This window comes from Meles meles, chromosome 8, assembly GCF_922984935.1.
Source record: "Meles meles chromosome 8, mMelMel3.1 paternal haplotype, whole genome shotgun sequence".
In the NCBI taxonomy this organism is placed as follows: Eukaryota; Metazoa; Chordata; class Mammalia; order Carnivora; family Mustelidae; genus Meles; species Meles meles.
Genome location: NC_060073.1, coordinates 101,018,405 through 101,043,656, shown reverse-complemented (window position 1 = coordinate 101,043,656; position 25,252 = coordinate 101,018,405). Strand labels below are relative to the sequence as shown.

The following is a 25,252-nucleotide window of genomic DNA, read 5'->3' as shown; positions in this document are numbered from 1 at the left end:
TCGGAGCGGCGTTGCAAAATTAGTGCCCCAGAGGGAACAAGTGGCTGCAGGCATGTTGGACCACTGAAACGGCCAAATTTGGACGTGCAGGTCCCCCCACCCCGTCGCTCTCTTTCTCTCAGTCAGGCTCTTTGTTCCAGCTCACTTTCCCTTTCCTCCACTCCAGGCCCTTTTGTCTCTGGCTCCTCTCCTTCCTCTGATTTCCATTCTGGGGCTGGCTCGCCCTCCTTCTCTGCTACCAGGCAGCGGGTTTTCCTTCCCCTCGGTGGCTTCCCCATTCTGTCACCTCAGGGCCTCCCTCCTCCGCCCATGCACATCCCAGTGGGCCCCTGAGCCCTCGCGGAGTGAGGGATAGGAATGGATGCCGGTCACCTCAAGGGCCCAGCACCCAGGGATTGTGGTGACCTATAAGGGGGAGAGGGCAGAGGAGCGAGAGTGGCCAGACCCGCTTCCTGCCTGAGCCCTGCAGCTGGAGACCCTCCCTGATTGCGCAACAGACCCCCACGCAAGGTCGTCCCCCAGGCCTTCCTGGGATGCACAGATGGTCAGTGTCTCCTCCCGCCTCCCGTCCTTCACCCCAAATGAATTACAGAAGCATGACACACTCCCCATTTGGCACAAATCATTAACTCACAGAGGCCAAGTGCATAAGAGACTAAACGCTGCCCCTAACCGCCCCCTCTCTGGGGCGCGTGCTCTCGCTCTGGGGCGTCTGGCAGACTCCAGGCAGCCCATCCAGAAATGTCTTCTTGTGGCTCCCTTTTCCTTGGCTGTGTTGCCACGTTGGAGGCAGACGTGGCTCCTTCCATCTGCCCGGGTCCTCCTCTGCTCCCTCGGTGGAAGCCTGGGGCGGGCAGGGACGGGCTGCAGAACGGAGTGATGTGGAGGAGGGGCAGGGAAATGGTAGGGAGACTCTGGGAGGCCGAGAGGGGACAGGGGGAACCTCGAGCCGGCCTAAGCTGCAGGTGTCAGGGCTAGTTTCTGTTTCCACGTTGTCCGCATGTGTTTTCACATCGGGAGGGAAACGAGCAGCTGGTGTGTCAGGGAGAGCCCTAGAAGGGCTGCTCCTCCCACAAAAACCCTGCTCTCCCCCTGAGACCAAGACGATGCCCTGGCTCTGGACTGCCGGCTTCTGGGTGTCTGTGGAGGAAGCAGGGTGCTGCCGGCCCCACACAGCTGGTGGCACCCCATCTCTGCCCACGTGGATGTTGTCAGCCCATCTGCAGCAAGGGGCTGAGCGTGGCTGTTCCCCTAGGCACCGCTGTCCTGCCCCCATCAGGAAGCTACCACCTGGGGGTTTCCCCAGAGCCACGTGATTCGGGGCCCATGGTGTGGGGTACCCGCAATCTTCCCAACGCCTGCACTCTCAGGGGGCTGGACACCCCCCCGCCGTGCGCGGTATGTCTATACTCTTGTCAGCAGAAGCCTCATGCTCCCTAGCACTGCTTTCCAATATTACATCCACAGTTTTCCAGAAGGCACTTAACCTGGCCTCTGTGTTGCCCCATCTCCCCTTCTCCGCGCTGCCAGCAGCCCTCTTTGACACTCAGGGTGGCACTGTAGTCGGGCTGCTGCCTGGGGGCCATCACTGTGTGGATAGGCAAAGGCTTTGTCATCCCAGCTCTGGGATGGTCACACGTGCCCTGGTCATCTTCCGGACCGGGCGTCCTCGCGGAGCTGCTGAGCATTGAGAGAACACCTGGGGTTGTTGAGTAGCTTGGGTCTGCTAGGAAGGAAGCCCACCCAGCATTTCCCCAGCCCCTTCCTTTACCTTCCTCTCTCCCACATTTTACTTTTTTTCCCCCTCTGATACTTGTATTTATTTTTCTTGCCAGAATAACACAAAGCATAGGGATAATGAGCAGACTTCTGTAATTTCCTGGGGCAAGATCCCACTATTCTAACTTTCAAAGGTGGTATTTGTGATAAATATTCGCTAATTTATTTATTTTTACATTTTAAAATTTAAATTCAATATAATTAACATACATTGCGTTGTTAGTTTCAGAGGCAGAATTCAGGGATTCGTCAGTTGCATGCAACACCCAGTGCTCAGTCCATCACGTGCCCTCCTCCATGTCCATCACCCAGTTACCCTGCCCCTCACCCCCCGCCCCTCCAGCAACTCTCAGTTTGTTTTCTAGAGTTGAGAATCTTACAGTTTGTCTCCCTCTCTGATTTCATCTTATTCTAATAGTTTTCCTTTCCTTCCCCTATGTTCATCTGTTTTGTTTCTTAAATTCCACATGAGTAAAGTCATATGGTGTTTGTCTTTCTAACTGACTTCTATCGCTTAGCATCATACCCTCTAGTTCCATCCACATCCTTGCAAATGACGAGACGCCATTCTTTGTGATGGCTGAGTAATATTTCATTGTATATCGATACCACATCTTCGTTATCCATTCGTCTGTCAATGGACGTCTGGGCTCTTTCCATAGTTTGGCTTTTGTAGATGTTGCTGCTATAAACATTGGGGTGCAGGTGCCCCTTCAAATCACTATGTTTGTATCCTTTGGGCAAATACCCAGTAGAGCAATTCCGCTTTCCCCGCCAACATCTGTCAAGGGTGACTTGTTAATTTTAGCCATTCTGACTGGTGTGAGCTGCCATCTCGTTGTTCCACATTTTGCTTTCACCTAACCTGGCCAGGGAGGAGCTGTCACCGTGATGGCAGATCACTCTGGCCTGAAGAGCGGGGACCGTGGAGGCAAGTGGCTAGACCCCAGGGACACACGGAAGGCTGAGGCATGAGAGCGTCTCGTCTCTAGCCAGGGATATGATACTCAGGTCAAGAGTAGGTGTGAAGGACGCCTGGGTGGCACAGTGGGTTAAGCCTCTGCCTTCGGCTCAGGTCATGATCTCAGGGTCCTGGGATCGAGTCCCGCATTGGGCTCTCTGCTCAGTGGGGAGCCTGCTTCCCTTCCTGTCTCTGCCTGCCTCTCTGCCTGCTTATGATCTCTGTCTGTCAAATAAATAAATAAAATCTTCCAAAAAAAAAAAAAAAGAGTAGGCTGTGAAGGCAGGGCAAGCTACAACTGCCTTAAGGCCTTCCCAGGCCTGATTATATCCATGCCCCCTTACGTTTGTGCCCCCCCAACTTACTTGATGATCCCAGCTTTATTCATCAAGGCTCCCAGCTTAAGAGGCACAGCCCTAGTAGACATGAAGTGGTGGGATAAGCACAAACAGGGCTTTAGTTTCAGTAGGAAGCCGAGGGCAAAGTTGGAGGTGGGAGGAGTGTATTCTGTCCCCCAGAGATGGCCCCTGTTGGGTGCAGGAGGCTTGCGTCTTGGATGAAGTGGTCACGAGTCTCCTGCTTGGTGCCTTGCCTTGTGTGGACACAGGTAACTGTCCTCAGCGGCTTCACCCCTTCCTGGGGGGTCAGTCATCATGGCAGCCCAGAGAAGCAGCTTGTCTGCGATCCTAAGTTAGGAGCCTAGGCCCTGGCCGGCTGGGAGAGACTTAGAGCCCAAGCTCCCCTCAATGCTCCGGGATGGGGGTGCTGGCTTTTTTGGTGGCGAGGAAGGGATAGCGCCAGTCCTGTGGGATGACCAAGTAGGTCTGCTGGCGTGAGATTGAGAGCAAGAGAACAAAGCTTTGTGGGCATGAAATGGGGGCATTAGGGGGACAGCATAGAAAGTTGGGAGACAGAACTTGCTGCCTACAGCCCCGTGTGCTTCCGTCAGCTCTGCCCATCTCCCCGCTATTACCTACCCAGTGTCTTGGAAGTGTCTCTTGACTTCCGCTCCCCGGACTCCCATCCCTCACCTCCAGAATGGTGCCCACTCCCATGATGAGCTCGCCCTCTCAGTCTCACTCCCCTCTTTACCTTTCTGCATGACGCTGTCCCACCTGCATCTCTCTCCTTTCTTTGCTCATTGCCACCCTCCCCGCCCCAAGCCCCACATCTGGCTCCTCCCTTCCTGGCTTTGGTTGGAGGGCCAGGATTTGAAGGTCTTAATTGATTTCTTCCCAGGTGAATCTAGTACTCCACCAAAATCCATCTGTTTTTCTCTTGGGTCCCTCGACCCCACCCCTCCTGTGTTGTACCCAGGGAGGGGTACCATTTGGTCCCAGCTCCCAGTGTTTGCCATCCAGTTAATGTTTAGCTCAGGGTCAATGCCCTCTCCTCAGGCCGGGAGCTGCCTGCCGCCCTGCCCTGCCCAGCCCATTCCATCGTGGGGGGTGTAGGAGACAAAGGCTGAGCGCTGAGACTTGTCTCCCTGGGGTTATCTCTCTTGGGTGTGTCCTGACTCGGTCTCACCCAGTGACTATAGCTGTCAGGCCCATAGCAATATGGAAATGTTTCCAGGGAATTACTTGAAGGACTCCGCTTTTGTTGTCTATACACTGCCTAGATTTCGGGATCTGGTATGGCCCGAGAAGAGAGGCATTCTGGTCACCCCAGAAAATGGAACTACCATAGTTCCCATCCCACACACTGCAAAGGATAGGACTGCCGTACGCAGCAGAGAAGCTTCAGTGTATGGTCTGGAGTGTTGACAGGGATCGAGCACCAAGAAGTGCATACAGAGTTGGGGATCTGGGTGGCCGTGCACACATCAGATGCGGGGTACAGAGGAACAGACGCGGGGTATAAGGAATGTGCACATTTGGTAAAGGGTTTCTGAGCAGCAGATCATGCTCTGCTGTAGAAGGTAGAGCTGTTTGAGGCATAGATCCCTCCTGGGGAGGATGATAACCTGATGGAGGGACCACGCTGCATGGGTAACAGTGGAGGCGGAGGGGCTGGGCAGATGTTGAGAGAGAGACAGGAGTTTGGGGAGGGATTCATACTCCTTGTGTACTTTTCCTAACTCCGTGTAACCAGGAGACTCTGGGTTCCTCGGAGTCAGAATCTTCGGGGAGTCAAGAATCTCCATTTTTTTAAGCTTTATTTTTTAGAGAGAGAGAGGGGAGGGGAGAGGCAGAGGGAGAGGGAGGGCGAATCTCAAGCAGACTCCCCGCGGAGTGCAGAGCCTGACATGGGCTCCCTCTTGTGACCCCAAGATCACGACCTGAGCCAAAACCAAGAGTCGGATGCTTCGCCCCCTGAGCCACCCAGGCGCCCCAAGGATTTCCATTTTCAGTGCATTCGTTAGCTCTGTTTAAAGTCCGCTCGTGTTGCAGTCCTGCTGGCTCAGACCTCGGAGTCTCCTAAGAGGTGCCAGTTTTCATCACATGCGGGCTTGGGACCCTCGCTACATGGACAGCATCACTGTGGAGGGCGAGGCAGGTGCCCCATTTGTTTCAAAGGTCTTGACTTTTCCTGGGGACCCGTGTTTTCCCAGTCCCAATGCTATGCATTTGCTGCCCGGGCTTCTCTGTCTAGATCCCTTCCTGGCCCCACTGGCCTGACTCCCATTCCTCCGCTTCCCTAAGTCCTCTGTTTCCTTTTAACCCCTGCTGGGGCCAAAGTCTCTGGTCTTAGCATTGCTAGTTGGCCCTCAGGGTCTGAGGAGCAGCCTGGGAATCCTCCTGGCCTGGATTCCCCCTCCTGCTAGTGCTGGAGGCAGGGGAGGGTCCCCGGAACTGGTGACCTCAGCTTCTCCAGGCAATCTGCCCAACTTCTCCCCACCAGTACATCCGCGGAGAGAGGAGTCAAACTCCAGTCCCTTTGCTGGTGTGATGCACAGGGAGGTCCGTGGACTGGTGGGGCAGTGACAGGCGTGTGCTCCAGAAGTCCCTGGCTATTCGCGTCTCAAATTTCGGATTTCATCATAGCAGCCATGCCCCTGGCACCTCCCCCTCCCTTCCCCGCCTCCCCTCCCCCCAGCGCCCTGGCCAGCTACTTTCCATTGCAGGAAACATCTGCTGGGGAGGCCAGACTAAGCTGAGGGGTTACTGGAGGACGTTGGCCAGTACCATCACCCAGATCCTGTAACTTGAGGCATGTGTAGGGCTCCGGCCCTGCCCACCCACCCACCCTGCCTCCCCCCTGCCACGGGCGGCTCTAACAAAGAAGTTGTTTGCTGGTCAGCTCAGGAGAGCACGTTCTGGGGAAGGAAAGGGGTGTGTGTGTCGGGGTGGGGGTGAGAACAGGCCTTGTTGCCACAGCCAGTGGTGGCCGCTCTGCCTGGGAGAGGGCTGTGAGTCATAGGGACCAGTGCCCGCCCAGCGGAGAGATTGCACAGTGAACGGGCTGCCTTATGGGACGGGCCAGACGGCGCTGGGAAGCCGGGAGTTCATTCTCTCCCCGGAGTTTCTGACCAACTGTGAGCGGGGTGTGAGGAACTGGCGGGGTGCACCCCTGGACCTGGCTGTGGGGTCATCCTCTTCCTGTGCGGCGTGTCCGTCAGGGGCCTGCTGTCTGGAGCCCTCCAGCTGGCCCCGTGCACCTGCCTTGTCGTCTGCATCTTCTGGCCTCAGCTGGCCTCTCGGAGTGGCCACTCCGACAGTGGACAGTGGACATTGTGGCTGTCCACACTGACCAGGAGGAAGGGTCCCACTGCATCCTCTCTGGGTCACCCTCAGCCCAAAGATCAGCCACCTTGTGGGAGCCAAAGTGGGGTGAAGCAGAACCTGGCCATGGGACACTGGCCGGCCAGCCTGTCCCAAGGGCCATGCTGACCACACCCTCCCACTTGTGAGGTTTTGTGCTGGGAACGGAGCTCTGGGAGAGAGAAGGAGGCCAGTCAGGGTCACACAGACCCTCTGCGGAGAAGCCAGCGGTTTGCCTATCTGCATTACGAGGCTGATTGTTCTCATCCTGAGGGCACAGTCAGGAACCAGAGCTCCAGGAGCTGGGCTTCCTGGGGAGGAGGAGCCGTGGGGAGCGATGGAATCTCTGACTGAATCTGGGGTCCTCTTGAGCCTCCTGCTGGAGCAGGACAGCCAGCCTTTGCAGTGGTACCTGAAGAAGTTTCCGGATCCACCTGTTGGTGCAGAACTCTGCTGCTGGCATGAATCTGAGGAGATCCCAGCCGTGAGTGTGCATCCCAACTTCTCTGGGCCCATGTGACCATTCTGCTGCACCCCTGTAATTCCCTACTCACTCCTACTGCCTGAGGGCCCCCCCACCTGACCATCCTTGAACCAAAATCCTCTGACCATTTTAAATTAAAGTAGGTGAGCCACGCCTCACTTTCCGAGGAGATTGCTCTTAAGAGCACAGGGGTGAGAGACAGAGAGTGGAGGTCTCTTGCATCAAAAGGATATATGGGGGGAGGGGGTCGACCTGATGTATCTCTAGAGTCTGGGAGGCAGAGGCCTGCCTGCCATCCATACTGGCAGCCTGGGAAAATCAGGGCACTGATCTCCAAGGCTGTGTTAAGGAGACCCTGCACCCAAGCCCGTTTTGATAGAACTGGCCGAGTTGAGAGGTTAGCTGGCATTGCCCTCCCTCTCCCCTCGACCACGGCTTTGTTCGGAGGGGAGGGGAGGGGAGGAGAGGAACGGCTCCCTCCGTTTGCTGCCAGTCTGGTTGGGAGATGATGGCCAGACGCCAGGCACCTACCTCCACCTCTGTCAATGCCTGAGTTCTTTGTGGAGGCGAGAGAGAGGCAGGGGCGAGGCAGCTATGTGGAGAACACGTGAGAACAGGAGGACTTCCAGGCTTGGATAATTGGTTGCCTGATGCCTGGTTAACACCTGAGGGGGCCTGGCGCCATCTGCTAGGCTGCTCCTCGGGCTGATGGCAGAACGTGGTAAAAATAGGAAGACTCGCCTGCTGGAGACTTTTTTTTTAAATTTTTTAAAGAAATTTAATTGTAAAGAACCTAAAACTTAACCATCGAAAGTATTTGTAAGGATTTCTCAGTTCTGTAGCGTTAAGTGCATTCACACTGTTCTGCACCCAGTTTCTAGAATTTTTTCATCTTGAAACACTGAAGCTTTATTGCCACCCCCCCCCGGGGTGGGGGGGGAGACCACTCGTGGGCATGAGAGACAAGTGGGTGCCCCCAAGGTTGTGAATATCTCATCGCCTCGGAGGGTGTGCTCTGCTGGGGCATCCGTGTTGCCCTCTTGGGACCGAGACCATGAGGCACCGTCACAGAACAGTGGCTCAGACCAGGGACCCTGGGGCAGGCTGCTTCGGTTCGTGCTCTCCTCTCCCACTTCGGAATCACATACTTTGGACACATCGCTTAACCTCTCTGTGCCTCAACTTCCTAGTGTATAAAATGGGATAAGGGAAACAGCCTGTGGACCGGTGAAATGATGCATATGAAGGGCTAATGGCAACGTGGGGTGCGTGGTAATGACTCATGTCTCGTTCACTCCGCGCTGCTGTACAGGTCGCTTAGGCATAATTAGGAACTTAGCGACCGTCAGGTGGGCGAGCAGGGGTTTTCATTGTGTGGGCTGTGTTCTGCAAGGCCAGGGCGCCAGCTGGATTGGCTATCTCAGTACCAGTTTGGAAATCAACCTATGGGCCAGAAGAGTGTGGTATTTGCAGGTTTTTTTATAACCATAGAAGTCAGAGGATAGGTTGGCTTCTAGATGTTCACTCCCAGTGGCCCTGATGCTTGGCTCAGACATACAGCAGGTGACTTTGGTGTTCTGCAGCACAGCGTGCCTTCAGGGCACCTGACTACTACAAGGATGGCTCATTTTATAAACCAGCCAAGACAGAAGTTTCAAAGCAAAGTTAACTATAGACAGCATAGCTGAAAGCACCGTCTTCTCTCTGTCCTGGAAATCCTCCCCCAGACTGAAGTCCTGCCACGCCTCCTGAAATATTCCCCTTGACTCTAGCACAAAAGCAAGCAGGCCACTTTGAGCTCAGCTAGCCAAGCGGGTGCCCTGAACGTGGTCAGACCACAGCCCGAGCTTGCTCACGGGTCACTCCGCTTTGCAGAAAGCCAGAAGTCATCGACTAACGCACGTCGTGTTGCTGCCGCAGCTGTATACTGGGTGCATTGCCAAGGAAGTGGGTGGAAAGTGTAAATGGCCAAGACCTACCTGTCACCACCACCAGGACAGTCTGGGACGCTCCCGGCATGAGTAGGCCAGTCGGTGACTCGCCTGGCTGGAGGACAGGTGTTTCTCTGTCGTGACGCGTGGCTCCTCCTGGGTTGTGCCCTCGTCTTTATGTGTCATCCTTGGGTGCCTTTCAGCCGCAGGACAGGCTGCCCTTTTTTTTTTTTTTTTAAGATTGTAAGCTTAGGTCAGGTTTCCTGTCTGTTCAGCTGACTGAACAGGAGGCAAATCCTTCCAAGGAGGATTTGCTAAGGCAGTTTATGGGGATAGGTGTGCACCCCAAAAGCTGAGTGGGCACAGGCTCCTCTGGTGGCTCGGGGGGAGCAGAGGACCTGGGATGCAGAAATCTGTCACTGACCAGCCCGGGGCCTCCTGGGCAGGGGTCTCCTCTCGGGCCTTCGTTTCCTCATCGCTAATGGAAGGGTTGGGTTAGATGGGCTTGTAAAAGGTGGGGAGGGCCTCAAGGTGGGGTGCCTCCAAGTTGCCAGACACACTTTTAAATTCTCTCCTTCTGTGCTTATTCTAGTACTGGTTTTATGTTGTTGTTGTTTTAATCCAGTCTTGGTAAAGCACGGTTCTCCCCCACCCTGATTAACTGAGATATAATCGACAAGTCCCATCGTAATAGTCTTCCATTGTAGGAGTTTTCTTTTCCAGTTGCAAATGTCATAAACAGCCAGGTACTTACTAGCTCAGTGACGATAACCACTGCTTCTAAGGGATGCACTGAGTACCGTCGTATTGTGGGTCCTGCTAGGGGGCTGGGGGAGCCGTTTCAGGCCCCCCCGTTCTGCTGTCAAGGTGGGACTTCCTGCTGGCAGAAGGCAGGGCGCAGTAGCTCTCGTGGTGGGTCCCGGGAAGCTCCCTGGAGGGGTCCCTCCTTCCTTTCTCTTGGTATCCAATAGGCCCTGCTTAGCATGTTTGACATTTTCTCATGGATGGGCACTGGATACAAACCCTTTTGGAGTGTCTGATTCCCCCTGGGGTGTCTATCCATACATGCCGAAGCCCCCTAGGCCTCACCAGGCCACGTAGGGTCTGTGGAATAATAGCTTCATCTTTGCCCTTTAAACCTGCAAGCTTGCTGTGTCTTCCTCCCCATCCCCACAGAACCTGGGGGCGTCCTGCTAACCTCAGTCATTGTCACACAGGTGTTAAGCCCAACTTACAAGCAGAGAAATGAAGACTTCAGAAAGCTCTTTAAGCAACTTCCCGACACGGAGCGTCTCATTGTTGGTGAGCCGGGGGACCCGAGAGTAGGGGGTGGGAGCGGTAAGGAAGTCTGGGCTGAGCACCGTGATGGCCCCGGCAGAGAGCCCAGCCCAGGATGAGTCACGGCCACTCTTCCCTCTGCAGGTGGCCCAGCAGTGAAGGGTTGGGGTAACCTGGATGGGGGAGGGGTGTCGGTTGACTTTTATCGGCCTCTTCTCCCTCTGACTTTCTCGTCCTCTCTGCCACCTCCTCCGTCCCTCTGCCTCCAGGCAGCAGCGGCGTGTTTCGTGTCACGCCAGCTGCTAGGGATCCCCTTGGCCACTAGTTCAGGTGTCTCACCACCTGGTGAGTGGCAGGCAGCGGAGCTCCCACAGTGCTGGTGGGAGGGATGGCGGGCCTTGTTGTTAATGGCTTGCTGAAGATGCTTCCTCTGTCCCCCATCCTACCGCAGATTACTCATGTGCACTCCAAAGAGACATTCTTCTTCAGGGCCGCCTCTACCTCTCTGAAAATTGGATCTGCTTCTACAGCAACATCTTCCGCTGGGAAACTCTGGTAAAGACCTGGGGCTTTCTCCCTGGGCTGTGCCCTTGGCTAGCACTGAGCAAGTTGCCCCCACTCTCCCCCTTTGGTCGACTTCCTGCTCTACTCACGCCTTTGCATAAAAGGACATGCCGAGATCTCCTCTGCCATGTCTTCCCCTCCCTCCCTCTTGGGTGCGGAAGAGAGCATGAAAACATTTGCTTTTGGCTAGTGGGGATAAGTATTCGGCAAGGGTCACATTGTAGAAGGTAGAGTAGTTGAGTCCAAGGGGCATTGGCCTTGGCACTCAGGGCTGGGTTGAACGTTATCTGGCCTTTCCACCTAGTTAGCTGTGTCTTAGGAGGCTAGTCCTTCATTCTTCCTCTGCCACCTCATCTTACAGAATAAGCAGGAAGAGATAAGCTGGTGACTTTTATGGTTCCATCCAGCGTCATTGTCCTGCGTCTGTGTAAGTGCCAAGCAGCGATGGGGTCTGTGCACATTGATCAGACTGTGTAGACGGGAGAAGGCACACTGCCTAGACCAGTAGCTGAGATCACACTGGGCTCAAGGCGAGGCTCAGCCACCACCTTGCTCTGTGGCCTCTGGGAAATAGGGAGCTAAACCAGGCGATGTCTAACGGGGTCCCTTTCAGGTTTAGAAATAAGTAGACTGAGATGTGATTTCCTCCCTCTGAATGGGCGCCACGTAAATACTCGTGGCCGGCTCAATGAATGTTTGTCTCTTCTTGCTTATTATCTGTTCTCCGCCCCTGTGGGGTGCCAGCTGACGGTCCGGTTGAAAGACATCTGCTCCATGACTAAAGAGAAAACAGCTCGCCTCATTCCCAATGCCATTCAAGTTTGCACTGACTCTGAAAAGGTAAGTGAGGCTAATGTTGGACCTTCTACTCCCTGGCACTCCAGTCCCCAGCCCCATCACCCCACTTCTGTATTTCTGTCCTTCAACTGCATGAATATGGAGGCCAGGAGGATGGGGGTGGGGGATGGGAAGGTGATGGAGATGGTGGGGACCACCTCCATTGGATTGGGGTGTTTGGAGTCTGAGCAGGGGTGAGGACAGAAGGTCAGTCCATTGGACTTGGAGCCAGAGCACTTGAATTTGAGTCCCGTAACCGTGGGTGTGGCATGAACCTCTCTCCACGTAAGTTTTCTCATGTGTAACGTGGTGCCAGTCATTCCTGTGACAAAGGCTTGAAATGACGTCACGGATTTGAAAACACTGAATTGTAAAGCGCTTTGCAAATATGAGTTGTTATTACGTATCAGCAGAGTCTGGTAGGAAGTGGATTATCCACGTCAGCCTGGGGGAAACGCAGTAGGTAACATATAAGGCCGAGGAAACATTGGGATCTTTGACCTTCAACCAGCGCCTGGAGACTGAGAGCTTCAGGGCTGAGGTGGACTAGGTCTGAGCCGAACACAGGACTGCAGAGCCCTTGGACTTGGGGAGTTCAGTAGCAACAGCCATGAGATTTTGGGTCAGGTAGTCTTTGGTTTGAATCCTGTTTCTGACATGAATCAGCCTTGTGATGACATAAGACCCCAATCCCGCCAGCCTGTTTCTCTTTATTAGGCATTGGCCGTTAGTTTCTCTTCCAAGCTTTTGTGTGGTTTAGGTGAAGCAGCATTTGGATCGTGTTCAGGACATCTGGCTCCCCATCATTTCCTTCCCACGAGCTCTAAGGGGTCCCCACTAACATGTAAGCACAGTAAGAACCGGCCTTTCTGTTTTGATTGTCATTGCACCCCAAATATGTAAAATCATACCCAGCACGTACTGTATTCAAATATTTGTTGAATTAGCAAATGAGAGGGTGAGAAGGTTTGTCTTCTCCTTCCTAAAGTCTGGCTCACGGCTCACCAGTTAACCCGGGTCCAGTCAATGGGTGAGGAAAGTTGTTTTATGGAGATGAAAACCTCCCAACCAGAGGGAGAAGCGCCCTGGAAAGCAGAGGTGAATACCAAAGGACTTGGAGGTCCCAAGTACCTGGGCCCCATGGGCTGGTCCCTCTCACTAGAGTACGTCGGTGTCATGGTCATGGATAACTGAGTCCGTAGTATTTGGGGAGGAAGTCAGCAGCTTTCCTTAAAAGGATGAAGCACGCTGTCTCCCTCCATTATATTGTGAGTCTTAAAGGATTCTTCTTACTGTCTTTTGTTCCCATCTAGCACTTTTTCACATCATTTGGGGCCCGGGACAGGACATACATGATGATGTTCCGGCTCTGGCAGAATGCACTCCTGGAGAAGGTGAGTACTGCCCGGCTGCTTCCGTCCTTCGGCCTCAGGACGCACATCCACCTGGAATGTTCTTTCCTCTGGGGTGAGGGCTCCATGGCGAGAGTGGGCTTCCTGTGACGTGGGCTGGCTCCAGAGCAGCCCACGTGTTGTCCAGGTTCTGGAAGTCCCCCAGACTTGGGTGAGTTCTCTGTTCTCCTCCTGGTGGTGTTCTGTGAGCCGCCTAGCTGCTGCCTGGAGCAAGGCCCTCCCTGACTACAGGCATTTCCGTCCCACCATCTGAAACGTGCCAGGGTTTGTGAGACCTGCAGAGGTGGAAAGGACTGTCAGGGAGGAATCGGTTTCTATAGTCACGGGTTCCTAGAGGCAGAGGCCTGTCTCACCTCGCAGAATCACATGGGGAAGGGAAGGAGACCACAGTCCGTCAGGGGGCAGAGAGCACGAGGGGAAAGCATGGGCAAGAGCTTTCGTTGTGGCTTTTGCAGGAAGGAATGGGTGAGGCCAGGTAAGGGCCAACCAGCTTTAGGATTGGCTAGTTTGAATAATTCCATCAGGCCTTGGGACACGGAGACTGTCTCTAGTTGCCTGTTGCTGGGGTACCTAAGGCCAGGTAACATGGGCCCAGACTGTAAGGAGCTAGGAGAGAAGGGAGTTGAGGGTCTAGGCTTTGGATTGGCCAGTAACATACGAAAGGTGTCCTTCCTGGAAAGTTGTTTTCTGTCTCCAGGAATTAGCTAACCCTGGGACGGACATTCCCTCACCAGTCAGCAAGGCCTCGGATGCCAGAGCATCAAAAATTCAGAAAACGGGAAAATAGAGTTAATACAGCCCCCTAATCTGACAACTCGAGTGTCTGAGGAACTCTGAGGGGACTCGGATATTGGCGATGATATGGCCACATTCCTTCGAAAACTCCCACTCAGGTGCCCGGGCCAGTGAGGGGAGGGTGTTGAGAAATCAGCCCCAAACCAGGGGAAGGGATACAGTAGAAAAGTTACATCGTTATAATTATATGTATGACACATTCTTATCCACCTTGACTCTTAAGCAATCTAAAGTAAACTGGGTAGATTTATTATTTAGAATTTCTTCTGACCTGAAGGCCTATAGCCCCGGCCTGAATCCAGGAAACTTATCTGCGCTGAGATCTTCTGCCTTTAGGAGCCATCAGTAATAGTAAAATGATTGTGTATTTGAACCTCCACTGGCAGGTTGGGATTTTTCATTCAGTTCACAGACACTGTCCTTTCTGAATAAGACAGAAGCTCTGACACAGCAGATGTCTGCCGACTGTCCTTGTCCTGCTTGTGGTCTGGCAGGCCGGGCCTGGTGGATGGATCAGAGAAGAGTGAATGGAGAAGGGGAGTTGTGACAAAGGGGAGGACGTGGTGAGGCAGCGAGGCAGATGTGTCTCGGGCGGGGTGAATGATCTACATCAGGGCCAGAGATAGGAGGCAAGGGGCCCAGAGAAAGGAGGAGGAGATGCCTCCCTCTGACTTGGTGAGGGCCAGCACCAGCCGGCTCAAAGGGAGCCCTGGGCTGTGCCATTCTGGACAGTTCTTCTCAGCTGGGAGGCCAGAAGCACTGCCTGCTTCCTAAACCACACCAGGAAAGGCTGATCTCGGAGAATTCTCAGGGTCTTTACTAGATCTGTTGATGGGAACCGCTGATGTAAAATATTTCTTTGTGTTTTGACTCCTCCTGTTTTTCCTTAAGGCTCATGCCCTCTTTCTTGCATCCTGACCCTGCCACCGTCTGCCCCGCTCCCAGCTGAGGACTCCTCCTTGTCCCTTCAGTCATCGGTTTTTCCACATTCTGTTGCCTCTTTTCCCGCCAGTCCGAACCCCACGGGAGCTCACTTTTCTTAGGACAGAGCTTTTGAGGAGGGCACGTAGGCCCGTGGTGAAATAAGGACGTGGGGCTAGCAGGACCCACAACTGTAGGCAGACTCATTCTGGTGGAGAAGAAAGAAAGAAGTATTGAGGTAGCCAAGAGAGGGTTGGATGTGTTCACCTTTGAGGCCCCTTAAATTATGAGCACATAGGCTTCTCTCTAACCACGGGAACTGTCTGACGACGGAATGGCCACCTTCGAGGTCACACCTCATTCTGTGAAGCAGTGGGGCCTGCTTGCATGGTCACGGTTAGTATGAGGAGGTTTCCGTGTGTTGGGGAGACTGCCTCCAGGGACCAGCTCCACATCAGAAGCTCTGTGATCCCTTTGGCTCCAAGATTCACCTTGATTTATCATGCTTAATGCTTGACCTCGTCCATGGAAGCAAAAAGTGGGTAGTTACCATCCTTAAGGGGGCAGTTGATTCTATTACGCCAACCTGAGTTGTGGGAACAGGGCCAGGTTCCTGGCTGGGCTGGAAGCTCTATCTTTAGGCAAAAGGTTGGTGTCTTGATGTGATCCTGGGAGGAGGTACGGGGAAGTGGAGGAGGCGTTGCTCTCCACTTAGTCCAGCGTGGAAGAATGGAGGTCCGCTTCTCCTACCACAGGGGAGTCCAGCTCAGTGCCTCTGTGTAGCGTGGGGTCCCGAGGAAGGAAAGGTCAGAGTCCCTCTGTTGTCCCCGCAGCCCCTCTGCCCCAAGGAGCTCTGGCACTTCGTTCACCAGTGCTACGGGAATGAACTGGGCCTTACCAGTGACGATGAGGACTACGTGCCCCCCGATGACGACTTCAACACGATGGGGTGAGCACGGCAGAGGGAAGCTGCCCTGGGAGCTCCTCCAAGAGGGGCTGGGATGGTGGTGGCAGCCTCCCTAGGGAGCGATGTCTGAGTCCCGGAAGGAAGTGGGAAGACCCTCGCAGGCAGAGGGAATAGCCAGTGGGTGGCTGGACAGAATGAACAAAGGGCCAGCAGGAGGAGGAAAGGCCGGGGACCGGATCCTGAAGGCTTTTTGGACAGTGTGACTATTGGATTTTACTCCAAATGGACTGGGAAGCCCTGGAAAGGCTTTCAGTTGGTGATTGATAAGATCTGATTTAACGTTTTAACAGGAGCGCTCTGGCTTCTGCATTGGAAATAGACCAGGGAGGAGCAAGGGCCAATGGGCTGAGAGGCTGTTGAATAACTGAGATCAGATAGAGGAGAGGTGAAGGTGGTTTGGGCCAGGAGGATAGCAGCAGAAATGGCAGTCAGTGGTTCGTTGCTGAATATATTTTGAAAGTGGAACCAGGTCTGTTTTGAAGGATTTGCTGACAGATTGGAAAGGAACCAAAGATGGCTTTAAGGTTTCCTTGGATTTATCAGCCGGAAGGCTAGGGCTGTTCCAAATTGAGATGGACAGCTCTACAGACCAGACTTTGGGGGAAGATCAGGCAAGTTGGGTTTGAGATGACAGCCTGCCAGATGGAGATGTCGCATAGACATTTCTGGATGTGAGCGCGGAGTTCACCAGGGAAGTGTGGCGAGGTGCCTAAACCTGGGAATTAGGAGTGGCTAGCCAGATTAGCCGAAACCACAAGTGGTTGGATGAACATAAGAAGTTCGAGGACTGGGCCTGGGAGCACTCAGCAAGAGGAAGCAGCAGCAAAAGAAGGAACATCCAGCCAGGTAGGAGGACCGCTAGGAGAGCTCACATGCTCAGAGCCAAGGGAAGGAAGGTTTAAGAGAAGGAAGCATCGCTGTACCCTGTGCTGTTGATGTGTTGAGAAGGACAGGGCCTCGAAGCCGTACTAGCCTTGCTCGATGTGGGGAGGTAGATGGAGGCTCGGTGGTGGCATTTCTACGGCACAGAGCCGTAGAAAGCAGGGAAAGCACGCGGAGTAGTGACCCTCAGTAGTGATACCCCTTAATCTCGGTGAACATCTGCCTGTCTTGAGCAGATGTGTCATGGGTTACTCAGAGTTGTCTTGCATCCAGGTGGGGTGATGGTAAAGTGTGAGTCAGATATTGATGACAGGGCTGATTTCTCCCTTGGGAGAGGCTGAAGTGTCCCTAGATGGGCACCCACCCTTCTCTCAGGGAGGGTTCCCCTTCCGGTGTCCAGGGCAAAGAAGTTCACTAGTTAGGATCCAGAATCTGGGTGTTATCACCAAAGGACACTCATGGAGGGGCCCATCCTCATCACTGTGTGGGGAATAAAATGTATTCTCAGAATGTCCCAGTTGTTTCTGTCAGCGGTGAGGTTGGGATGGGATGGGATGCCACGGAAGATTGTTTAAGACACGTAATGGTCATAGGTTGGGGTCATAGGATAGGGTTAAATCTAAGGAGAGTGTGCAGAAAACAGGTGACTTTGGAGCCAGGAATCATACATGGGGAGGGGAGTGCGAGGTGGGGAGGAGGTTTCAGGAATGTTGTGTAGGAGGGAGGTGGTGTTTAGAGGAAGATCCTGGTCAAAGCAAAGAAGCAAGAAAGCCTGTAATTGGGGACGGGTAGACAGATGTGAGGTTCTTAGAATAGTCGGCGGTCTTGGCCACCGAGGCTGACAGGGATTCGTGCTGTCTTCTCTCAGCTACTGTGAGGAGATCCCCGTGGAAGAGAATGAAGTGAACGACAGCTCATCCAAAAGCAGCATTGAGACCAAGCCGGATGCCAGTCCGCAGCTCCCCAAGAAGTCCATCACCAACAGCACGCTGACGTCCACGGGAAGCAGCGAGGCCCCTGTCTCGGTATGGGCAATAGGACCTTTCTTCTGTCCCTCCTCCCGTAGCCGGTGTTTCCCAGCCCAGTGCTCTCCCCAGCACCCTGGCCTAGGGCACATGTAGAAGGGAGGCTGTTTACCCTGTGGCGAGGTGATTCAAGGAGGCCTCCGGGAGCCCACAGGCGCTCTTGTTCCGATGCTGCAATCCCAGGATCCGGAGCCCAGTTCTCCGCGTCTTGGATACAAGGTTATGTTTGGCTTCTGAGCATATGAAAACGATTCCAAGTTCATGGTGTGACCACTCCAGGTGAATCCCTCTATGGAGAACTATCCAAGGTCTTTTTTTGTTTGTTTGTTTGTTTTTAAACTGCCTTGATACAAGGTCAAAATTGCACGTGAATCTAGGGCTGTAACCTGTTATCTGTTCAGTCATTCGACAATTAGTTTTTGAATTCCTAGTGTATACGCTCCCGATTTTTCCACTGTGCTAGACTTTGCGAGAGAGATAAAAATATGTTAAGAAAGTCCTTTGTTCTCTGAGACTTGGCTCCAGAAGGGATGGGAGCTTGACAGAGGAAATGTTGGGTGTGCACTGGCGGGTTGAAGAATGGGCGGGGGGGATTCCTGGAAAGGATTCCCAGAGAGGGGAGACGCGCAGTCCATTGGCTCAGGGGTCAGACCTTAGAATGAAAACGTCATTCATCTGTGCCTAATCTCCATTTTCCATCTCTAAGGTTGTCCTAAAAATAAAAAGGTTTGTCTCTCTTCCCCTCTAGGGCTAAGGGGAGAGTAAATTAAAAAGTGCTTAGGAAGATTTAGAGCCTCTTAGCGGAGGAGCGCTCGGCGGAGGCAGGCCGACCTGCGGTAGCAGGGGGAGATGTGGCTCCGGGAGCTGACTCTGCTGGATGCTAGGGCTGGGGCACTGTGTGATGGTAGTACAAGGTCAGAACCTTCTACTGGGTTCTCCCGCCTTCCGTGGCAGAGCTGGGGAAAACCCCTAGAGCGGGACTCCAGCCCAGCCCCTGAGCAGCTATGTGGTGAATATGAGAGCTCCCCGGGCCAGGTCCCTAATCTCCCTTTGGAGAGGAGACCCGGAGCAGTTTGCCCCATTTGGGTGACTCCTCTGTCTCCACCCCAGTTCGATGGCCTGCCCCTGGAGGAGGAGGTGCTGGAGGGTGAGGGGTCCCTGGAGAAGGAGCTTGCCATTGACAACATCATCGGGGAGAAGATTGAGATCATCGCGCCTGTGACCTCCCCTTCGCTGGACTTCAATGACAACGAGGACATCCCCACGGAGCTCAGTGACTCTTCCGACACCCACGATGAAGGTGGGCATTCGAAAGTGGATGTGCAGAGCGGCCCTTGCTCTGTCCGTCTGAAGGCTAACAGGATGTCCCTGTGTGGAGGCTGGAGTCCGTTGGTCTCTGGGTTTCTGGTGGAAGGGTGGGCTCATGTGTCATTAGCATGCGGACATTTTCTGGATGGCCACTGCGGGATCCTTCTCATTCCGTATTTGTCTGTCCGTACTGAATGGGTTGTGCGTTGTCCTGCAGTCCAGTCTTGCCACTAAAGTCCCCCCTGTTGAGCAGACTTGCCCGGCACCTCTGTTCTCATAGAGATGCAAGGCAAGGCGGTGTTTACGTGCCATGGGAAAGTGCCAGTCAGCCACTTCCTGGAACAATGCGATCTTACTAGCTTACTCTTACAGCTTGCTCTCTAGTGATGCCAGCATTGGCTTTTTCGACCAGGCTGCAAGGAAAGGTCGCTGGGTCACTCGGACTCTGGAACCTGCCCTTCTCTCTAGTATTTCTAGGTGGTACTTTTTACGTCACTCCTGCCTGCACTGGTCAGGTTCTAGGACCCGGCTCTGGCATACGTTGCCTCAAATGGGTTGATCCACGGACTTGGGGGTAGGCTAGGACTAGCGCGTGTACGTAGACAGTGCTCATTTAAACACCAGTGGATGGTCTCTCCGACGGTCCCCTGGAGTGGTGTCCTTACCTTCGGGCAGCTCCCCCAGTCCCATCTAGGATGCGAGGCCAGTGCCAGTGATCGCACAGGTCGGGTACTGCACAACGTGCACATCAACTCAGACGTGACCATTCCCCCTCGACTGTGTTTATCCCGTCCGGTCACGGGCACCAGCTCTGTATGATTCTGAGCCGCAGGGGCACCGGGAATGTCAGCTTCTTGCTTGAGACCGCATGGCAGCCTCTATAGGTGCAGTGATTAGGGACTCTGGGGAGCTGAGGGCTTGGGATGCTGGGACTTTAGCAACACACCTCTACTCCCAGGCATATTCTCCATGAGCAGATAGAAACCTGAGAAAAGTGACAGATGTTGAAATTCTGGGGGAGGCCGGCCGCCTTGTGGAAGAGGAGCCAGCTCCGTGTAGTTAGAGAGCGTCGCCCTACAGTCCAGCCCAGCTGGACATTCCAGATGAACCCATGTCCCTTTAATGCCCCTGTGCCATAGTTGCAGGGCCGTGTGTCCTCCGTCATGCTTAACTTACAGACTTTGAGTAACTGATAGCTTCTGGGTTTAGGAAATCCTTCACTTAAATCTTCATCTGAGATCAGCTTCCTTAGCAAGGCTTGAAAATGGAAAAACCAGCAGAACATTCCCATAGTCTTTGTCAAGGAAGGCTCCTGGTTCGAGTGAGCTGTGTACGTGCTGGCAAAGGAGGAGACGGACAGATGCAAGGTCATGAGCCGCTACCCACGAGGGCTGCCCTTGACCCTCAGGGGCCCATGACCCCGAAGGACCCTGGGTGTTGTCCCTGGGGCCGCCCGCCCCTCAGCCCTCATTCCCTCCTTCTCATCCTCTTCTGTGCAGGAGAGGTCCAGGCCTTCTACGAGGACCTGAGCGGCCGGCAGTACGTGAATGAGGTCTTCAACTTCAGCGTGGACAAGCTCTATGACCTGCTGTTCACGGACTCGCCCTTCCAGCGGGACTTCATGGAGCAGCGGCGCTTCTCTGGTCAGTTCCTCCCGGGAAACATGTCGTCCTCTTCTTCCCAAGTTCCCTCCTTCCCCAGGCTCCCTGAGGGCACGGGGTCCCCCTTCTCGCCCCAGGGCCCTGTGTGCTCCTCCTTCCCCCAGCCCACCGTGCCCAAGGTCCCAAAGGCCCACCAGTGAGCAAGACTGCCCAGGGTTCACGGTCTCGCAGAGAAGTGCCTCGAGCCCTTACTGCCAGGCACCCCCCCAACGGCGTGCCAAGCACGTGACGCCATCTCGCGTAATCCTTGAGCCTGCCGCGTGTGTGAGCATTGCAATCCCTGGGGTTACTGGTGAGGAACCCCGAGCTCCAGCTGTCCTCACTTTGCCCAGGGGCCATGCAACTCAGTCAGGTGTGAGCCAGGATTCACATCCAGGACATTGCACCTTCCTGCTTTGCTCCCTCTCGTCCCCCTGCCCCTGTTCTGCCCCACCGCAAGGACTGCGGCTCTGGCCATGAAAGAACATCCAGGCATCAGCGTTGTCCTCTGCCAGGAGGGGCGGGCAGACGGAGGGCACCCAGAGGCCATGCCTTAGAGGAGAGGACTTGTTCCCAGAGATCCCAGGCCCTCGTCACAGTGACTCCAGTGTTGCCGGCACCCCCGCAGGTGGCCCCGGACAGCCTGTCCCGGGCCCAGGGACAATCAGCACTCTGGAGCCCTGTGTAGGATTTCGGCAGTGCTACAATGGGCCTCTTTCTGTCTTGACTCCCCCTCCTCCCACCCTCCTCCCGTGGCCCTCGGGCTCCCATTGGCTTCCCGTTGGGGGCCGGCCGCCCGTACAGTCAAGGGTTCGCTCGGAGGGGAAATTCAGAGATGGCGCGGGCCTGCCTCCCACCCGCCCTCATTCTGGGGCTCTTCTCCACCCTCAGATATCATCTTCCATCCGTGGAAGAAGGAAGAGAATGGAAACCAGAGCCGAGTGATCCTCTACACCATCACCCTCACCAACCCTCTGGCTCCGAAAACTGCCACCGTCAGGGAGACGCAGGTGAGCCGCGGGCGGGGCCGCAGAGGAGTGGCGGGAAGAGCCTCTGCCCCGTCTGAAGGATTGAGGGTAGACGGTGTGAAGAGGACTCTGGGCACCTGTGTCGTTGCGCCCCGAGGCGGGAACACGTGCCGGGCTGCCGTTTCCACAGGTTCGGGGTCCCCGTCTCCGCCCAGAAGTCGGGGGTGGGTGCGGGGAGAGAAGGGAGGGCGGCGCTCTTCCCACCGTGTCTCCTCAGTTTCGTCCTCTGTCCCCACAGACCATGTACAAGGCGAGCCAGGAGAGCGAATGTTACGTGATCGACGCCGAGGTCCTCACGCACGACGTGCCCTACCATGACTACTTCTACACCATCAACCGCTACACGCTCACCCGCGTGGCTCGGAACAAGAGTCGGCTCAGGTGGGCGGCCGGAGCGCCCCGTGGGTTCCGGGAGGCGCCCCGCGTGCGCGCGTGTCCTCGCTCCTGCGGTCGCCGTAAGATGGGGCTTTGGTTAAGGGCCCCAGGGAGCTCTCTCAGGAGTCGAGACGTTCCGAACCCCACGTCTCAGAAAGGGCCTACATTATTCTCATCCTCTTCTTCGAAAATACTTTTTTGTTGGGAGCCTGTGCGCCTCCATCATCTCTCCTCCCTCCTGCCCCCGCCATCCTGCCCCACGCCATGTCTAGGCTTCTCTCTTCCAGCTTTTTTGAGGAGTCTCCTGATGACACGTCCTTTCTGTCCAGGTCACCCAGAGGCAGCTCGTTACAGATGCACCCCCCCCAGAAACGCGCCCCTCCCCTGTAACCCTATGAACACTTGCCAGGTGGCAGGGCGGAGGTGGGGGGAGGGCATGGGGGGGTGACTTGGAAGCATTGGCTTATGTCCCCGAGGACAGCAGGGAAGGGGGGCAGGCAGCCTTAAAAAACGGGAGCGTTAACTGGGAGCTGCGGTGACATAGGGCCATGGAGGAGAGGAGGGGAAGGGGCTGGTGTGCAGACAGCATGGGCAGCAGAGAGACCCATGATGCGAGAGAGAATACTTGGAAAAATGCAAGAGCTGGCGCGAGCTCGGGAAGTGGAGAGGCGGGAGCCAGGGCCGGTGGCAGATGACTCCCCTAGTGGTGGGAGTGAGGGAACCCCAGACCCTGATCTGGACTAGCAGGTGTCTGCAGAAGAAGACAAGGACCCCCGCGGCCGCCCGGCTGCCTGGCCCCATCTGGAGGAGGCAGCGTGGCGTCATGAAAGACCTGTGGGCCCAAAGTCAGGAGCCCTGCTGTGTTAGCCTTTGGTCTGCCAGACTATTCTAAAACTCCCATTTTCTCATATGTAAAGGGAGGGTCCATCCGCCCATTCCACGGACCTCCAGAAGTGGCCAGGGAGCTGAGATGGCACCGTGGGTGTGGTGCGAAGGGCCTGTCCCCACAGAGCAGGGATCCCGGGAAACGGCTGATCTAGCTCCTGGCTTGTTCCTCAGGGTCTCCACAGAGCTGCGCTACCGCAAACAGCCCTGGGGCTTGGTGAAGACGTTCATTGAGAAGAACTTCTGGAGCGGGCTGGAGGACTACTTCCGCCACCTTGGTGAGCAGGGCTGCAGCCGTCGGCACTGGTGCAGTGGGGCCGACACGGGCTTGGCCGCGCAGCTGCCGCTGGTCCGGCGTGGGAAGCACGGACGTGGGGGCCACACGTGGGCACATGTGTGTTTCTGAGAGGCTGTGCCGGTAACTTCGGAGGGCTCTGTGGCCAGCCCTCCCCACCCGGCATGTGACCACCACCTCTCATCACACCGCGGGTAATTCGGTATGGAGAGGAAGGGTGAGCCTGGGAATGCGTCCGTGAGGACCTGGGACGTGCCCCCAGCTGTCTGCATGGGGCACGCGGGTGTCGGGAATCTACGTTTCTGCAGTGTTAAGCAAAACCCAGAGTGGGGGGGTCTGGCTGGGGGTACATCCCAGTGGAACTTCCTGAGGCTCGTCGCTGCCCCCGAGTGACCCCTGCCCTGCCACTCAGCGTCCTCGCGTGCAGCGTGGGAAAAGGGTTCTCGGGGAGAGGGCTTGGCTGGGCGGAGGCAGCGTTGTTTCTGGAGGCCAGCGGGTCGAGCTGCAGGTGGAGGCAGGTGGCCTTCTGTCTCGGACAGAGAGCGAGCTGACCAAGACGGAGAGCACGTACCTGGCCGAGATGCACAGACAGTCTCCCAAAGAGAAGACCAGCAAGGCCCCGGCAGTGCGGAGGAGGAAGCGTCCCCATGCCCACCTGCGGGTGCCTCACCTGGAAGAGGTGATGAGTCCCGTCACCACACCCACCGATGAAGACGTGGGCCACAGGATCAAACACGTGGCAGGTGCGCGCCCGCTGGCGGTGGGGGCGGGGCTCGGGGCCCGAGCGGCTTGCCTGTGCCCAGTGCCGGGACCTACACACACGCACTCCTTTTGCGTCCATGGGTACAGATCGTATGTAATTTGCCCCTGACTCATCATTCAGCCTTTGGATTCTCTACCTGTTTCCCTTTCGCCCTTTGTGATCCTCGGTCCCTGCTGAACCCACACGTGGGGTCTGCTGAACAGAAGTTCCCTGAACTCCCGTGTCTGCCTCAATGGACTCAAATGAGCAGCTTCCAGGGTTTTGGCAAATGTCCCAGGGAGAAGCTGCAGCTCAGGCCAGAGGTGCCCTCCCGACACAGACATCAGGGAGTCTGAGGCAGCCCCCCTCACCTGCCCACCCCCCTGCTTTGACATGTTTCCCTGTTTGCAACCAGCCATGCACAACCTCATGTCTTCGCTCAGTCCTGGCGACATATGGCCGTAGGGAGCCTCAGAGACCGCCAGTCCAGCGTCTTTTAGGCCATGCTTTGCACACCCTGGGGCGTGCCTCAGTATTGGGGCAGGAGAGGAGGACGATGCCCGCCTTCTGTGTCCCCCTCCCTTACGTAGGGGATTTCTAACATGACACCTGTGAATGCCCTGACTCCCCGAGGGAGCTGAGACTTGCTCAGCGTCCTGGCACTAGCTACAGACACAGCCCAAGCGGAAGCCGGCTCTGGTCCCAGCCCAGTGCAGTTGTCTGTGCCACGGCTACATTGTTCCCCCCGACCCCCCGCATGTCTGAGCTGCATAAGGCTGTTGAGTCTCTTGTTTGTTCAGTGACTTGAATGTCCACTTCACCTGACCCAGCCCATGACCTTGCCCTTGGGGGGCTTCCCTTGCCCTTTTGGAGGGCTGGGTGTATCTGTCCTCTCATTGTCGGGACAACATCACGGACAACTCTCCGTCATTCCCCGAAGCTCTGTGCGTGACCCCTGTCACGGCAGCCAGGGGGCTCGTGAGCCACCTTGGTGATGGCCTCTTTACTCTCCCCACAGGTTCCACGCAGACTCGGCATATCCCCGAGGACACCCCTAACGGTTTCCACCTGCAGAGTGTGTCCAAGCTGCTGCTGGTTATCAGCTGTGTGTAAGGGATCTCAGCTCTCCTCCCCGCCCCTGCCCCAGCACCTTCCCTCCCTGCCCGCTGGCTCCTTGGGCGTGTGCGCACCCCTTCCCGTGGCCCTGGCCTTTCTTCGTCCTCTAGCCTCCTCTCTTCAGATCACTTGCTCTATCCGTCACTCCTTGCCGCTTTGTTTCTTTTTCTCTGTTCGATTTAGCATCTGCTGTAAGCTAGGCCCTCAGGAGTGGGAACAGAACACTGTATACAGCATCCATGCCCTTGGCAACTCAGTTTCAAGTGGGTAAGACAGACAGGAAATTGAGAATTACTACACTGTTGGAGAAACCCTAACACGGA

At 55.4% G+C, this 25,252-nt stretch overlaps 1 protein-coding gene across 12 annotated transcripts in view; it reads left to right on the top strand.

Moving 5' to 3' along the window:
- Nucleotides 1–25,252, top strand: part of GRAMD1B (GRAM domain containing 1B) — a 243,764-nt gene that overhangs the window by 204,176 nt on the left and 14,336 nt on the right. For all 12 annotated transcript variants that reach the window (XM_046014342.1, XM_046014344.1, XM_046014341.1 and 9 more), the window contains 13 exons: nucleotides 10,077–10,161; nucleotides 10,589–10,692; nucleotides 11,446–11,541; nucleotides 12,852–12,932; nucleotides 15,500–15,615; nucleotides 17,384–17,540; nucleotides 18,651–18,840; nucleotides 20,348–20,491; nucleotides 21,380–21,498; nucleotides 21,755–21,897; nucleotides 22,951–23,054; nucleotides 23,611–23,814; nucleotides 24,832–24,922. In XM_046014342.1, the coding sequence (XP_045870298.1) occupies nucleotides 10,077–10,161; nucleotides 10,589–10,692; nucleotides 11,446–11,541; nucleotides 12,852–12,932; nucleotides 15,500–15,615; nucleotides 17,384–17,540; nucleotides 18,651–18,840; nucleotides 20,348–20,491; nucleotides 21,380–21,498; nucleotides 21,755–21,897; nucleotides 22,951–23,054; nucleotides 23,611–23,814; nucleotides 24,832–24,922 (1,634 nt within the window). The remainder of the gene's footprint in view (nucleotides 1–10,076; nucleotides 10,162–10,588; nucleotides 10,693–11,445; nucleotides 11,542–12,851; nucleotides 12,933–15,499; nucleotides 15,616–17,383; nucleotides 17,541–18,650; nucleotides 18,841–20,347; nucleotides 20,492–21,379; nucleotides 21,499–21,754; nucleotides 21,898–22,950; nucleotides 23,055–23,610; nucleotides 23,815–24,831; nucleotides 24,923–25,252) is intronic.